The sequence below is a fragment of the Neolamprologus brichardi genome, chromosome 23 (assembly GCF_056152115.1).
Source record: "Neolamprologus brichardi isolate AB-2024 chromosome 23, ASM5615211v1, whole genome shotgun sequence".
NCBI lineage: Eukaryota > Metazoa > Chordata > Actinopteri > Cichliformes > Cichlidae > Neolamprologus > Neolamprologus brichardi.
In genome coordinates, this window is record NC_142125.1 from 42,444,155 (window position 1) to 42,461,135 (window position 16,981).

General features: G+C 41.9%; 1 protein-coding gene across 3 annotated transcripts in view; it reads left to right on the forward strand.

Moving 5' to 3' along the window:
• sonb (SON DNA and RNA binding protein b) overlaps positions 1-8,770 on the forward strand; it is a 30,494-nt gene extending 21,724 nt beyond the window's left edge. For all 3 annotated transcript variants that reach the window (XM_087836217.1, XM_087836214.1, XM_087836215.1), the window contains exons 15-20: positions 1,414-1,530; positions 3,511-3,658; positions 3,895-3,963; positions 4,947-5,062; positions 6,872-6,973; positions 7,745-8,770. In XM_087836217.1, coding sequence (XP_087692343.1) covers positions 1,414-1,530; positions 3,511-3,658; positions 3,895-3,963; positions 4,947-5,062; positions 6,872-6,973; positions 7,745-7,822 — 630 coding nt within the window. In that variant the 3' untranslated portion in view covers positions 7,823-8,770. The remainder of the gene's footprint in view (positions 1-1,413; positions 1,531-3,510; positions 3,659-3,894; positions 3,964-4,946; positions 5,063-6,871; positions 6,974-7,744) is intronic.
• The last annotated feature ends 8,211 nt before the right edge of the window (positions 8,771-16,981 follow it).

Here is a 16,981-nt window from a genome sequence, read left to right on the forward strand (position 1 = left end):
AAATGGACAAAAGATACAAAAGCATTTCATGTTCAGTGTAAATGGTTCTTATATAGTGCTTTGCTGCTTACACAACCTGCCTCAGTCACCCATTCAAACACATTTGCACAAGCACTTTTTTCTATGTGCTCTAAGGCTACGTTCACACTGCAGGCGAAAGCGCATCAAATCCGATTTTTCTGACCCTCTGCGACCATCTATCCCATCATGGTGTGACAGTGTGAACGGCACAAATCCGATATTTTCAAATCTGATCTGGGTCACTTTCGTATGTGGTTCTGAATTCGATACATATCTGATGTTTTAGAAAGCTGCTGTTTGATGGTCATGTCGCACTAAATCCGTCTTTTACGTCACTAACACAAGACAGACGCCAATTATCAGCGCCCAATAAGACATCGCGATCACTTCCTGTCCATCCAGTGTAGATGTCAGTGAAACTGTTGGGAACAACGTTGGAGAAACGTGAACATTTTATTTGTACTGTATAATCTGCAGATTCTGACAGAAATCTGCAACTATCCTTTGAAGCAGCGCTCCTCTAAAACAGCAATAAGGATCATTATTAGGTTATTTACATTATTATGTAAATAACAAAATAACTTAAAGCAAAAATTGGGAAACGTGAAGTCCGAAGTCTTTATATTAAGGCCATCAGTCAAACAATACTGTTGGTCTGGGTCTAAACAGAGCGCGTTGTGTGTGACGTCTTCTTTTGTGCATGCGGCCGCTTTGAGCGTTCACACTAGAGCGCGTTTGCTGTCACATTTTATTTGTAGTGTGAACGAGCAGACAAAAAAATCAGATTTGATCAAAAAATCTGAATTGAGCATTAAGACCTGCAGAGTGAACGTAGCCTAAGTGCTTCTACCCAACAGTCACACAGTCGAGCAACTTGGGGTCAGTATGTCGCCCAAGGATACTCGACATGCAGACTGGAGCAGATGGGGATCGAAGCACCAGCCCTCTGATTAGTAAATGGTAAAAATGGTCAATGACCTGCTGAGATATTACTCACATATTAATACTTAATAATGTTGTAGCTGGTGAGTTCACAGCTAATTCTGAGTGTTATAGTATTTTATGCGTATTATACAATTTCACAAAAGTGTAAACTTGGGAAAATATGAGTCTTTAATTAAGTGTTAATTGAGCCTCATCTGTGCAGATGTCGTGAGTGTGAGGTGTAGCTGTCACTTTGATACTGACTGATCTGTTTAGAAGCAGATGTTTTGTAGACGCTTCATGAATGAAATTAGTCTTAATGATTTATGTGACAGTGTTTCTTCTGTAAAATCAAAAAGAGTAACCAGAGGCCTGTGGATCTGTCATAAAACCTGCCGAATCAAATCTGCATTCCCACAAAGACATGCTTAAACGCTCTTATTTTATAGAAGTGTCCTTTTTCAATAGGTAGATGCTTGGGCCCAATCCAACACGGTTCCTGGTCTTTTCACTGGTTCAACTGGAGCCCAGGTCCTCAGCTCTGAGGAGCTCTCGACCAGTGGACCACAAGCATGGCTGAAGAAGGTACACAGCATTCAACGCACAAATCAAGCTTAATGTAGTTTTAACCCCCTGGTAGTCATCTCCTAGTGAAGCTCTGCACCACTTCTAGTGTACTATACTCAGTATTTTCACATCTGAGGCTGTTAGAAAGCAGAGGTTAGAAGTCTTCTAGAGAATATAGAAGAAAAGACGTGCAGTAGTGCAGCCGTGTCAAATAGAAAGTGATGTAAGATTCAACCCTTTTTTCCTCAACAACAGCAGCAAAGAAGTGTGTCATTTATTTCTGTCTGACACAGCTGGAATACAAACAGTGTGTTTAAGACAGCAGCTGCACTCATCACTGCTGTCATGATCAAAACCTTTGGAGGTAAAATGCGGTCAGGAGTCTTATCGAATCACATGTTCACAAAGCATAAACATGAAGAAGACATATCTACTAGGGGTGCAAAGATACTCGTATCGATATTGAACCGTTCGATACAGTGCTTTCGGTTCGGTACGCATATGTATGAACAATACAACATTTTTAATTTATTTTATCAACTTTTCTTCTGACGATGCTGTCTGTGTTGAGCGCTCAGTGGATCTGCGCTCGACAGTGCAGCCTAGGCGGAGTAGTCGAACGCAGATTCACTGAGCGCAGCGCAAGCTAGCGAGACAGAAGCTAAGCTCCTTGCAACATGGCAAATTGAACCTCCCCCACCCTCATTCAGATCTGGCGTTTGGAACTATTTTGGTCTTCATGTGACGTATGACCCTGAAGGTAAGCGCGTCATGGACTAAAGTAAAACAGTATGTTGGATGTGCCAGCAATGCTCAATTACATGGGTGGGAACTAGTGTGTTAGCGCAGTTAGCACAGTTAGCGCAGTTAGCTCGTTAACGTGTTGGCGCCGTCCAGCCCCATGCACGCGGTAGCTCGTTAACGGAGATTTGCCGTGTTGTGGCGTTAACGTCATTTCAGATTAACGCTGACAGCACTAGTGGGAACACAACGAATATGACTGCACATTTACGCCGACATCATCCTCGTGCAAAGACAAGTGGAAGCAGACAAAAACAACAAGCAGGCATGCTACAAACTTTACCCGAGTCATTTAGACAGCCGTTAGCACATGATTCTCCTTATGGGGACCTGATATGTTTAATATGCTGCTGAGAATATAGCCCAGAAGAAGCGTATAGTATAGCTTTTATTTTGGAAAGAGACATTTCTCTGTAATAAAGATGAGGGATTTCTCCATCAGATAGATTTATTTTTTTATTACTTTGTTGTTTCAGCAACATTAAACTTAAAAACTGTACTTTTGAGTTAAAATATATATTTATAATTTTAATAAATGACAAATTAAAAAGGCATGAACATTTTTTGTATCGAAAAAATATCGAACCGTGAATTATGTGTATCGTTGCACCACTAATATCTGCCTGCTCTAATCGATCGCTGGTTCACGTTCAGTTCGAGTTAAGTGTTACCTTCATTTTATCTGCATTTCTTTTGTCAATTTTATAAATTAGACGTGTAATTCATTGCATGCTGTAACGTGGGTTGCATTAAGTGGTTGAGAGGAGGCAGCAGAAACACTCGGCAGGACAGTCAGAAACTCACGACCACACTGGGAATCCCACAGACTCATCCTTTAATAAACACAACCTTACACGGCCCGGTTGAACGGCTGCTGTCTCATCATATATGAAGCGAGCAGTGTTCATACAACCCGTAACCTTATTTTGAGTTAGGGAGGTAAAGATATGAGGTTCATCTCAGTCAGCGTTCATGTGCAGCATGTTTCTCCCACAGCATGGGCAGCGGCGCATACTTGTGACATCACAAAACATCACCTCAGGCTGTCTTAAAGAGACACCACACAGTTGCAACTGTGACAAGGAGCATGAAAAGAAAATGTTTGAGATGAAAATGTGATGATACATTCTGTCCGTCCCTGCGCTCGTGTATATGTTGTTTTTCTTTCTGACTTTTTCCTGTTTGTTTGTGTTCTAGGACCAGTTCCTCAGAGCAGCTCCAGTGTCAGGGGGTGTCGGGGAGTTCCTGATGAGAAAGATGGGGTGGAAGACAGGCGAAGGGCTGGGGAGGAACCGCGAGGGTACCGTGGAACCCATCGTTATCGACTTTAAGGTCGACCGCAAAGGTACGAGAAACCAAGTGATGCACTTTTTGCTGCTGAGTCTCGACAATAGATGCTAACACAAGCTTTGCAAGACGGTGATAGTGAAGGCAGTGGGATCTATATGGTGTCATAGTGCATGGATTTACTGTTGTTTGGCCACAAATATTAGTTTATAGTACGATTCTCACATTTTACTCTCTAGGGAAGTGGGTGATATTATAAAGAATACATTATTGATGTTGATTTGAATGTTTTAGGTCTGGTTGCTGAAGGAGAGAAACTACAGAAGCAAACTGGTGGACTGGTAGTAACCAAGGATCTAATGGGTAAAATACACCTGAATTTGTTTCTTTAAAGATGATGATACTGTTGACCTTTAGTCTTGCAGCTCATCACAACTGGAGCAAATACAGAGTAAACTTGTTCTACATGCATTTCTTTATGATAACGATGCACTTAGGAGCAGTGAGAGGCAGCAGAAGGAGAATCAGACCCTGCTGTTAGAGGTTTCTGCTGACTGTGTCATCTGTGAGGCTGTGATAGCTGGAGAAATCTGACAGCTCATGAGTGCAGAATTGATACAGAATGAATATATTACTCCACCGAATCTGAAATCCGTGTGTATCAGCTGACATTTAGGATTAGTATTTATGTGCAGAAACGAACCAGTTTGCATGTTAAAGAAGTTACTGTTAAGTCCATAAACGCAGCAACACTTACATGTTTAGGCATTCACCTCTAAAAGGAAAGTTCCAACAAACACATAAACAATAAACAACCTTGCTGCTGCACGTCTTTGGTAAATCCAGAACTTTTCATTTCCAACGTGCAGTTTGCATCGTCTGGCTCTCAGCCTTTATCCACTGGATCAAAGTATCGTAGCGTCAGAACGGTGTGTGTAATTTATCCTCAGCAAAGTGATGTGAATCAGAGCAAAGGTGCAGATATACCTGATTATGTGCAACATACTTACGCAGCTCTGCCACTACAACTTCACACCAACATATAAAATGTACAAAAACCAGAACAAATAAGGCGCAGTACTGATATTGTCCACAAGATGGCGATGTTACATAAACGATAAACAGAATTCTCTGAAATGTTTTTGCAGTCGATCTTTTTTCAGGAATAGTAACTTCTAAATCTGCAGTAAACCACAAAAGCTCCTGCAAGGGTCTGAGCTGCATGTCAAACATAAACAAGGACAAAGATATTCATCATAAATGCTTCTGTAGAAAAGAACTTCTGTAGAACATCTCTTCCTCTGAGCGTCGTCCAAATCTGATGATGTGCTTTTCTCTGTGTGCAGGGAAGCACCCGGTGTCTGCTCTCATCGAGCTGTGTAACAAGAGAAAGATAATGCAGCCGGACTTTGTCATGGTCCATCACAGTGGTCCTGACCACCGCAAGAACTTTCTTTTCAAGGTGGGTCATTTTCATTCTGTGTGAAGCTGGTGACAATCTGCACCTTCTCCACTACGTCATGAAGTCCCGCACAGTCAGTCTGTGCAGCTGCAGCTTCCTGCTCTGCTCTTTATAATCGAGAGGCAACAAGAATCATCTGACGATAGTAATCACATTACTGCTGGTGGTGGGTCAATCACCTTATATGACAAACAGTGTTGGCCTTGAACATAGTAATTCGTTACTCCCAAAATTAGTTACTAATTACTGATTACTTCTCCAAGAAAGTAATCCCATTAGTTTACTGTTTACTCGTTTTAGAAAAGGCATTCGGGGGTTTCTCTGTGAGCGTCACGTTCCGTGGCAGCGTGCTCGCTGCTCGAAGCTCGCTGCCCGCTGCTCGCTGCTCGCTGCTCGCTGCTCGATGCTCGCTGCTCGATGCTCGCTGCTCATTCTTTGCTGCTCGATGCTCGCTGCTCGATGCTCGCTGCTCGATGCTCGCTGCTCGCTGCTCGCTGCTCGTTCTTTGCTGCTCGCTGCTCGCTGCTCGCTCCTCGCTGCTCACTGCTCGATGCTCGATGCTCGCTCCTCGCTGCTCGCTCCTCGCTGCTCGATGCTCGATGCTCGCTGCTCGATGCTCGCTGCTCGATGCTCGCTGCTGGCTGCTCGATGCTCGATGCTCGCTGCTCGCTCTTTGCTGCTCGATGCTCGCTCCTCGCTGCTCGCTGCTCGCTCTTTGCTGCTCGATGCTCGCTCCTCGCTGCTCGCTCCTCGCTGCTCGATGCTCGATGCTCGCTGCTCGATGCTCGCTGCTCGATGCTCGCTGCTCGATGCTCGCTGCTCGCTGCTCGATGCTCGCTGCTCGCTCTTTGCTGCTCGATGCTCGCTGCTCGATGCTCGCTGCTCGATGCTCGCTGCTCGCTCTTTGCTGCTCGATGCTCGATGCTCGATGCTCGATGCTCGCTGCTCGATGCTCGCTGCTCGCTCACATTCGAAGTTTCATTTTTCGCTGTAGAAAGTTTTCTTCCCACACAGAGTGAACAGTGGATTTTTACAGAATCAAACTCAAAGTAATGTGATTACTTCCAAGCATTAAACGCTGCACGGTCGTACTCTCTCTGCTCTCCATATTATCCAATGTTGATCTGCACACGTCTGTTGTTGCCGCGGACGTCACACGCTCGTACGTCGTTGTCATGAGACGCTCTCACAAACAAAACCACGGTTTAGTAACGCAGTAACAGTAACAGTAACACAGTGTGCTTATGGGAAAGTAACAGTAATCTCATTACTTTTGGGTAACTTAAAGGTGCATCTGAGAAAATGAAAGTTATAAATAGCGATCTGTGTTCATAACGTACAGTTTGGAGTCTCTGCTGCTCCCCAGTTGTTGTGGTGTGGTTCCAGTTTCAAAGATGTTGCTGTAGTGGTAATGTAACTGTAACTTGACTGTAAAGATCACCAAGAGTACGAAATGTCACAAAGGGAAACACCTGATTCTGTTATATACAGCCAGCTCTTTTAGCCGTATTTAACTTCATGTGTGACCCTGTTACCATGTTTTTGTATATGTGTTACTTTTTCATTTCAATCTATTTGATCAAAGATGATTGAGCACCACACAGGTGTACTTCTAGCTCGTGTTATTGTCCTTCATGCTAAATCCTTGAAAGTGTATGTAATTAAAAACCTTTTAAAAAACTGCTAAAAATTTTTAATTAAATGCATCAAATTCACGTGTTTACGATCCCAGAAAGTGGATTTTGTTAACCAGACCTGTGTTTGTTGGATGTTGTTAGTGAACAGTGTTATGTGTTGTGTTATCTCCAGGTCACAGTGAATGGTGTGGACTACCAACCCCAGACAGCCAGTCCCAATAAGAAGCACGCCAAGGCCATGGCAGCCACAGTTGCCCTGCAAGCTCTGGGAGAGGTAACCCACAGCTCTTTGGCTGTCGCAGTCGCAGCTCTGACAGTCAAGTCACTTTTAATATAAGTCACCCTGCGAGTGTGTAACTACAAAGAAAAGAGTGTGTCCGGTGTAACGGATGTCTCAGCGAGAGCCGTCAGTCTACACTGGCTGCTAATAACTCAACATTCACTCAGGCTGAAATGTGGAGAACAAAAATGACACAATTCAAAGAATCTATTGCTTATCTAGTTATGACGAACTACATAAATAAATGTAGCATTTATTTATGTAGTTAGTCTGTGTGCTGTGATCCTGAAATGATAGAGAAGCTTTATGTCAACGTGCAGCTTCAGCCTCACAGAGCAGTGATAGTGTGGAGTTGAATGTCTTCTGAATGTCTTTATGTGGTTAAATTAACAAAGAAAACACATCAAAAAGATTTAAACATATACAGATGGATAGTATGAACCGTGAATGTAATCACTTCTGTTTGTCTCCTTAAAGGAGCCGTAACCTTTAGCACAGAATCAACAACAATCTAAAGACGTTATAGTATACAGCATGAAAATAATCTTCAAAATAAAAGAAATGTTATCATTTTAGTGTAACATAAAGGACCAGATTGCTAATCTAATGTTTTTGTAATGTAATTAAAGCATTCTCAAAGTTTTACTACACATAGAATTTAAATAGCTTTTATTGCTTTTTAAATCCTGGTGGAATAATCAATAATACAAATGCAAGGTTGCATTAATTTTTTATGTTAATCATTTTATTTCCTTATATTCAAAGGTTCCTGTGGATGGACCAGGACTCTACACCGGCCCTGTCTTCACTGCTGCTTCTACAGGCCCGCTTTTCTCTACATAGTCATGCACACTTTGTAATATGGACCCTGTTCAAGGCAAACGTTTTGATTTGTCACAGTCGGAAAGCCCAGAGCTCTGAAGCTGGTGGTTTGTGCCATGGTTCGTTTACTTTCCCAGTGTCACAGTGTCTACCGAGCTCCTTAATTGCTTAATCAACCAGGGTCATGTGGCTCTGTCCTCCCACCCATTGGGTAAAAGGCACAGGTACACCAATCACACAGGGTACCTGAAAACAGACAAGCATTCAAGCTCAGGTGTCTTTGTACTGTTAGAGAACACCTGAAGAAAATGCCACACAAAAAGCCGCTGTGGAACCAACTGTTAGCACTACTGCAAGGTCTTCCATGAGTGGTTTTAGTTTGTCACCATATTGTTTTTGTTTGTTTTAACCCCAGTGATTAACCTGCCCTTTGTTTCCACTCTGGAGGCTCGTTTATATTTCAACAACGACCACCTTCGGCACATAACATGAGAACTATGAAAGCAGGTTCAGAGCACTTTGCTGATTGTGACCAATGTTACGCCTGTAAGACATCTCACCTTTTCTAAAGGTACTTGAATGATCACCTTGTTTGTTTTTGTAGGGGATAGGAGGGGTAAAAAAAGTCATAGTAAAAGTGGACGATGTGTGCATGCGTGTGTGTACATATGTATGACAAATGTATAGTTTAGTAGCAGTTTAGCCCAATATTCTATTAGCTGATCAACACTTAAGTCTGACCCACAGCAGACAGTCTGCAGGACATTTCTCATAGTCACACAAAAGCAGAAGCTGGACTGTTAAGTGAAAAGTTGTATCTGTGGATGACAGATAACTGTTGTTAGTCTTTGTATTACATTGTTGACCTAAATTTAAACAAATGTTTCTCATACAAGGCTGTTAAACTTTTATTCTGGCCTTCTAAACATATGTATACAGAAATAAAGATTATATTTATGTTATTTAGTAGACGGACTGCATTGTCTTTCTTTGTTCACAGACCTGTACCAGCACTCGTTAGTGTTTTTGACTTCACACCAACATTTTTAACGAGGATGGCATTGTTCTGGAGTCTCCACCTGATGCTTAGTGTGTAACTTATCCTGCTAAAATGCTGTGAACACAAACACAAACATATTGTCTAAATGTCAACACATTACATGCAGTCGGGCAAAGAACCGTTAACTAGTTCATATTAAACTATGAACTATAAATGGCAGAAGATACTTTGATTTGGGGGAGATTTTTGTCACCTTTGTTAAATAGTTTTAGTGACTCAAGAAAGCAGAGAAAGGGGAGGGGGGAAGACCTCACCTGGACCTAAACTGGTGCTCCACACACTTTTTAATCAGACGTTTGTGTAAGGGTACTGCTGAGGCATAAACATGGTATTATTCCTCCTAAAAATAGAGCTAAATGGAGACAGATTATGCTGATACTTTAGCCTGAGGACATCACTGTAAAACACACACTGCTTACCAAACTAAGTCAGTATTTGAACAAATTAAATCGGTACCATGAGGATAAATGGTGATTCAAAGCTTTAAATGTGAATGCTGTTTCTGTATAAAGTTCTGTTTGAGGTGAAATGTGGGACATTATAATTCAGCAACATTTAGTGCAGCTCCGCAGCCTTTTTTGCGCCACGGACCAGTTTAACAGAGCGGCCTTTGAGCTGTCGCAGATAAATACAGCAAAATAAACGATACAACCGAGACAAATATAATAATAAACACAAATTCACTGTAATTGTGTAACATTGTTAGCAGCGTCCTCCTGAAATACACCAGCAACATTGAGAGGAACATCTTCCTCTCTGCCATATAATGCTCTCTGGTCGCTATGGTAACGTGTAAATATTTCTTTCAAAATAAGACGCACGACTACAACACGGGAAAAGACAGTTAATGTTAGTACACAGCCAAAAGCATTGATAGCTATTTGAATTCATATTATGCCAAGAACCAATCAGCTAATTAAGAGAAATGACAGTTTCTCAGTCAATGTGCCCCCCAGTGCAGGAGCAGGTGTGATGGTGTGTGTGTGGGGGGGGGCGTTGCTGCTGACACTGTTGGGGATTTATTCAAAGCTGAAGGCAAACTGAACCATGGCTACCACAGCATCCTGCAGAGACATGCCATGGCCGTAGAGTGAGGGCAAAAGGCCAAACTCCTTCAAGACTGTTGGAAAATAATTTCAGGTGATGATGTCATGAAGTTCATCGAGGGAGCCAAGAGTGTGCAAAGCAGTAATCAAAGCAAAGGGGGGCTAGTTTGAAAGATCTAAAATTTAAAACATATTTTGAGTTATTTCACACATTTTTCTTTACTACACAATTCCACATGTGTTTATTCAGAGTTTTGATGCATTCAGTGAGAATCTACAATGAAAATAAAGTAAAACTATTAAGTGAGAAGTTGTTTGAATTGTAATGCAGGTCTATGTTCATCTATATTAGCATTTCTTGTGAACCCCGATTAGGCCCAATGCATTAATGTCGGGGCTGTTGTATATAAAATTGCTTAGAGACTGGGTTTTAGTGTAAAAACACTGCTATTTCAGATGCCAGTCCAATTAGAAATGTATATTTTTGCAGGTTACCCTTGATGACCTCAGAGGTCTGGGGTAGCAGGCTCAGGAAAGCTTCTCTGAATTCTTACAAAATGGTTACAGTAACATTTTAACTAGCTAGATTTATGCAGTTTGAAATAATGCATGAATAATGCATGTCAGTGCTTGTGACACAGCCCTGTGTTAGACAATGTGCTCGTGAGAAAATGGGCAACATGCACAAATAGGCAGAATTTCACATCCCAGCGTTGGCAGCACAGACCTCGAGCAGACAAGAAGCCAACAAGCCAGCAGTCACAGGGTTCTGATATGACCGAGAGGAGTGCTTCACATCGTCTCTCACACAACTAAATCACAAGTACTAACATGCAGTCTGTGTGTACTACTGAAATAGCACACAGTAGGTCTTCTTTCTTCCCTAATTGCACAGTCCCAAAGGCATGTTTATGTAAGGCTTCTTCTGTATTTACTGGTAATATCTGCAGTGGCACAGCTCTCGTATGCTCAACACTGTTTTTCCCACGCATGAAACACCATATTTTCATGTAGCACATAGTTCCTCTTCTATTTTCGCCTTCATGGACACAGGAAGATGTCCAGAGGCTGTGCTGTTTCTCTCTGTAACCACAGAATATTTAATAACTCTGGGCTGTGTCCCGAGAGGGATTATTCATTACTCAGCTCTATCACAGAATGTTACCTTAATGTTACCTTACAACTAAGAGCTACAAACCGATACACACCCACCAAAGGGGCACTGTTTAAATACACAGATTTCAGATTCCTGAAACAAAAGCTGAGTTATTTTGAGCCATGATGACACCTGGAGAAATCGTGGAGGTGGGTTATGAGGGCACCGGCCCAGTCCTTGTGATATAAAACGTTCCCCATTGTGTGGTGGACATTGTCCTCGTACGCTACAAAAACCAGCTAGTGCTCGCACACACAAGCACACATCGAGACTCTCCTCGCTGTAGTGGGTTGTGTAAGCAGATAATGGCTGAGCCAAAATTGCTCCACTTCAACTCATAATGACACATGCGGTGTGTTTTTGTGCAAGTCAGAGATGAGGTTGAGTAGAATTCCTTATGTAAGCTTGTTGTATCAAACACACACAAGCACACGGTTCATCTTACTGCTGTATTCGGTGAATTCAAGAAGCATCATTTTGTTCCACTTTTTCTTGTAGCGTTACATCCAAAAACAACTGTAAAGTATGTGAATTCTAATTTCCTCATAGAGCAGTGCACACCTGCAGAGACAGAAACTCAAAAAACTACATCAACTCTTTGGAATTAGTTTCTATCTGAATGTAATTTGAGCCGACCTCAATCTGAATCACAAGTGCTTAATTGAACGGCGCTTAATTAGGACTAATGCATTCAAAGAAAGAAAATATCCTCCCACAGCTTTACACCATCACCCTTGAGTCAAGACATGATGAGTCTATCTTGTTTAACCTCCTAAGTAGGGATGCATCGATACCGATACTGGTATCGGTACCGATACTGTAAAATGTGTGTGTACTCATACTCGTAAAAATGTTAACTGATACCAACTTATTTCATTAATCAGAGGGTGGCTTGTCATTTATGTTGTAGTTTTTTAGATTGGTCACTAGGGGGCCAATTATTATTTTATTTATTATTTATTTTATAATTTTTTATATTTTATTATTTATTTAATAATAATTATTTTGTTTGTTTGTTTACAATATGGACACTCTGCAATAATTTAAAAGTTTATTTTATTCTCAAACCTAATTTGTATTTATTTTATTCCAAACAGAAGTGTTTATTTATTATTCTGAAAGCTCGAGACAGTGCCAATAGTTCAGTGATATTTTGTAAAATTACAATGTGTACAATGTACTCTGCAATAATTTAACAGAAGTGCTTATTTTTCACTTGAAATTTTTTTGTGGTCATTTTTATTAAGATTTTATTTTTTATCGGCAGGGAATAAAATAAAACCTGTCTTCCAATTCATTGTATTTGTGTGTGTGTCTGTGTGTGTGTGTGTGTGTGTGTGTGTGTGGTAGAAGTATCGGTTTTTGTACTCAGTATCGGCAAGTACTCAGATCCAAGTATCGGTATCGCATCGGTTTGAAAAAATTGCTATCATTGCATCCCTACTCCTAAGACCCGAACTCTTCCACAGCAGCATTTTTAATTTCTCTTTGATATTTGGTCTAATTGGGACCTGATGAATGTAAAAACAAAGAATCACCAGATTTTTTTTACCTGATTTTTGTTTCTAAGAAAAATGAGAGCCACATATGAAGACATTCGTTTTAAATTTTGATAAAACAGAGGCAGCATAATGTCCTCGTAAGTGGATTTCAGGCCCTTGCAGAGCAAAATTTAGTATGTTGGTCTAGACAACCCAAAATGTGATGTCCACATATGTGGATGCCAGGTCCTTGGAGGTTAAAGCAAATTATTACTTCAGAAAATACTCCAGACTCATCACTAGACCATCCGGGGATTTTCATATCTTCTGTTGTCCAGTTTTGTTGAGCCTGTGCTAATTGCAGACTCAATTCCCGTTTCATAGCTAACAGGAGTGGCACCCAGTTTGGTCTTCTGCTGCTGTAGTCTATCTGCCTCAAGGTTCAATATGTATTCATAGATACTCTCTTTGCATGCCTTGGTTGTAATGAGTGGTTGATTCTGTTATCGTTGCCTTCCTATCAGCTCAAACTCATTCTTCTCTAAATCCAGCATCAAGAATGCATTTCCATCAGAACTGACGCTCACGGCCTATTTTCTCTTTTGTTTACCATTCTTTGTAAACCCCGGGGGTGTCTGTGTGTCCCTGTGGATCAGCAGTTTCAGATTTTCTGAGGCCAGCCTGTCTTACACCAACAGCTTGTCACATTCACAGTCACTGCTTCATCACGTCATCTTTATCATGTGTAAGTTGTTACCATTTGACTGTCTGATTAGATACGTACATGAATGAGTGGTGGTGGTTGTTTTCTCCAGCTTCTCTTCTTCCTGATGTTGTTATAACTTGGTATAGATCTATCTCTAAGGCCTTCTTCCACTGTTTGCCAACCAGCAAGCATTGTTCGGTTTGTTAGCCACTGCGAGTTTGTCTGGAAGTCCCACAAGATCTTAACTTGGTCTTTTTTAACCACCATGGGGTTGGGTGTCACCAAGTTGGGTGTCAAAGAACCCATAGTTCCCACATCCTCTTCATAACCCCTGTAACTGAGGCATTCTAACAGTCCCCTATTCTCTCCCTTGTCCATGTATGCCATAGCCTTGTTCCTGCTTGGTGTCTTAAGTCAGCTAGCTCTTGCTCTACACGGGTTTGTTCAGTCTTGGCGTGATGGTTACAGCTTTGGCGATTCTCATTCTCAGACAGAGTACGAGAATCGCCAGAGTTAGGTAGGTGAGGTACGTTGTCTAGGGCAGAGATCCTGGGCCAAACTGTCATGTATGCTGTGTGAGGCAAGGAAGGATTGGACCCAGGAGGAGTCTCAGGCAGAACTAAATGAAGACCTCTAGCTGGGATGAAACAGGACCAGACACAGGGTGCTGAAGCTCCTTTGGGTGCTGCGACTGTGGATGTGTAGGACACTTAGCTGCATCCACTGATAGCTGAGGCTGATAAGGAAGACTGGCCACTCTCTCCCTGGGAATAGGAACAGGTGCAGCTGAGCAGCGGAGACCTAGCTGCTCTGAGAACTGGAACAGGGACCAGGTGGGCCCCATCCAACCTTACTCCGGGAACTGAAATGGTTGCTGGGAAAAGCTGGACCCAAGCTGCCCTGGGAATAGGGACAGAGGACTAGCTGGGCTCTAGCCAGTCTATCCTGGGGACCTGGAACAGGTTGAGTAATAAGCTCAGGGGTGGACACTGGCAACAGTCTTTGAAGTCACAGGCTGTGAGCAAAACAGTCCTCAGGATGCAAATCACTGAAAAGGGGCCTCAAGAGCAACAGTTGTTGGGAGTGCAGGCTGTGGTGCATAAATAGTGCCATTAGAGGCATATAGACACACAGTAAGCTGGGACATTTTGGTCCTGTAGCATAATCAGTTTTTAAGGTGCAGGCTGGGATACAAACACTTATTGCAAAGGCCTGCACACAGAGAGAATGACCACAAGCAGTGCATGGATCAACAAGCTGGCTTTGTCTCACAGTGAGCAAAAGTTGAGTCCGTTAAAAGGTATCAGGTCAGCAATGGCTCACAAGGAGATGGTTGAGAATGAGCGTAACAAACTGGTGACAAAGACGGCTTATCCTCAAACCTAAGAGTCTTTCATACACAAGAACATTTTGGTAACATACATTGTTCACAAGCACGTCGACTAGACTCACACTGAGGTGTCTTAGCCTTCAAAAACAGTCTTTAAGTTCAGCGAACCAGACACACAGTTCATTTCTTTATTATAATACCGTCCAGGAGCACAAAACCATCTCAGAAACACTTAAAGTCTCTTAGCCAGCTCACAGAGAGCTTACAAGCAGAGACCAACACAGTCTTAATTTTACTCGTGGAGCCTCGTCTCCTCTGGCATGAGGAGGTTTGTGGGTTTGGAGCTCTAATGCCTTCAACGTGGCAGAAGTATAATTCGCATGTATCTGCTGCAAACCAGCTTCTCTGTGTGACATCAGTGTTGTGCAGTTTGCAACAGCAATTCGTGGATGAGGACCGCCCTGACCTTGGTTTTTGAGTGCAGGCGAATGATAGTGAAGAGTTCCCCATGTAGACACAACATTTTATTCATAGGCGCCTTTCAAGAAACTCAAGGACACCTTACAAGCAGATAAACAAAAATCATAGCATAGAGAAAATAACAGTGTGAAGACGCCATCGAATTAACAATCAATACATCATAAACTAAACAGAAAAGATGTGTTTTGAGAACGGCTTTAAAGATGTGCAAAAAAACAGAGCCATGGAGCTGCAAGATTATGAAGAGACTTGAAAGGAAGAAGCAGAATAATGTTTTAAAGGAAGCCAGTGAGGCTGTTGAAGGACAGGAGTACTAGAAGTGTTTCTGTTAATGACACAAGCGACTGCATTTTAGACCAGCTGAAGTCTGTGAAGAAATCTGCATACAAAGACAGAGGAGATACGGGTTATAACCAGAGCATGTACGAGCAGTACTGTTAGCTGTAAGGGGCACAGCCAACTATTACGTAAGTGGAAATGTGCAGACAGTAATAATATTGATGTGCTCCAAAATTTAAGGAGCTTAAAAAACAACACCTGAATTATTAACCTGGAAGGAGACGTTTGAAGATTGTAAGTGCGCAGTGAGAATTTTTCACTTTTGTCTATAATGATTTTAGTTTCTAGCAGAAGAATCTCTGTTTTGTCCGTGTTTATTAATTTAAGAAGTTTAGCAGACAGCCATGATTTAATCTCACGTAGGCAGTGAGTGAGAGAAGGTGGTGGGAGAGCCTAATTAGGCTCAGTGAACAGACAGAGCTGGGTATTACTAGCATAAGAATGATCATGTATGCCAAATTTCCTAAATATGTGATCAAAGGGTAAAAGATAAATAATAAATAGAAGGGGACCTAAAGACCCTTTCACACAGGACGGTGCATGTGCTGCAAGAAGAAAGCTTTGTAACTATCCCAACTACTGAAGTGAAATGGGCTTCAGAGCACAGCGCTGCAGGTGCCAGAGCCAGCTGTTAGTAGATATTACTGATCTTACTATTAAAAAAGTCCAGTCCAGTGAAGCCGGGGTGGAAAACTGTCAAGTGACTGAAGAATGCAGTTTAAAGTAGACCAAGGAACAGAGTAAATGAAAGACACAGTCTGAGTGTTCAGTGGAGCAAAAGTTACCAGAAGACTGTGTAGTCATTATTGTAGTAAGACACCAGTTCATAGAGCCGATAAATTGTCTGTCAATTCCACCGGAGACGGGAGTTATGTTGTGATATGAAACAGAGGGGAAATAATTTGACTTAGATGATATTAAATCGACATCAAAAGATACCAGCTTGAGATCAGATATGGGAAGGTTGAAGGAGTAGCACCAGAACAACAGATAATATCAAGAATAGGGCCTTTGGAGTACGTTGGCAAAATGAATAAATTGCTGTAGACCAAAGCTACCAAGACCTGATGAGAAATCCCTCATAGTCTTTATTTAGCTTGGGTGGGCGACACATTGTAGCAAGTATAGTGGGGTTAGGGCCTACTGATGTATAAGATAATGGACTCAAATGAACCATACTCTGTGATATTTTCCATTTCTCATTTTAAATTGCCACGAGACCACCATTCAACCAGATACATGGGGCTTACAGATGTAAACAAACCCAGGAGTAACAGCTCAACTTAGCTGTGCAAAATCATTAAGTTGCTGCCTGGTCTTAGTCAAGCAAGAGAAAAGGACTCTTACTGGTGAGTGAGCGGATATTAGAAGAAGCTCAAGGTAGAGTAGACCAGAATGGTTCAACAGGATAGGGGAAGTTCTTTCAAGATCCAGTGAGTGTATTTCTAATGGGGGTGATTCAGTACACAACAGCCAAGTTTCTTCAACCTCAAATTCATCCCTCTGAGCCAGACCAGGCGTGACATGTTTAGCCGCATGTTCTCCTTAAATTGCTGGCTGTCTGAGTGGTGTCCCAGAAATG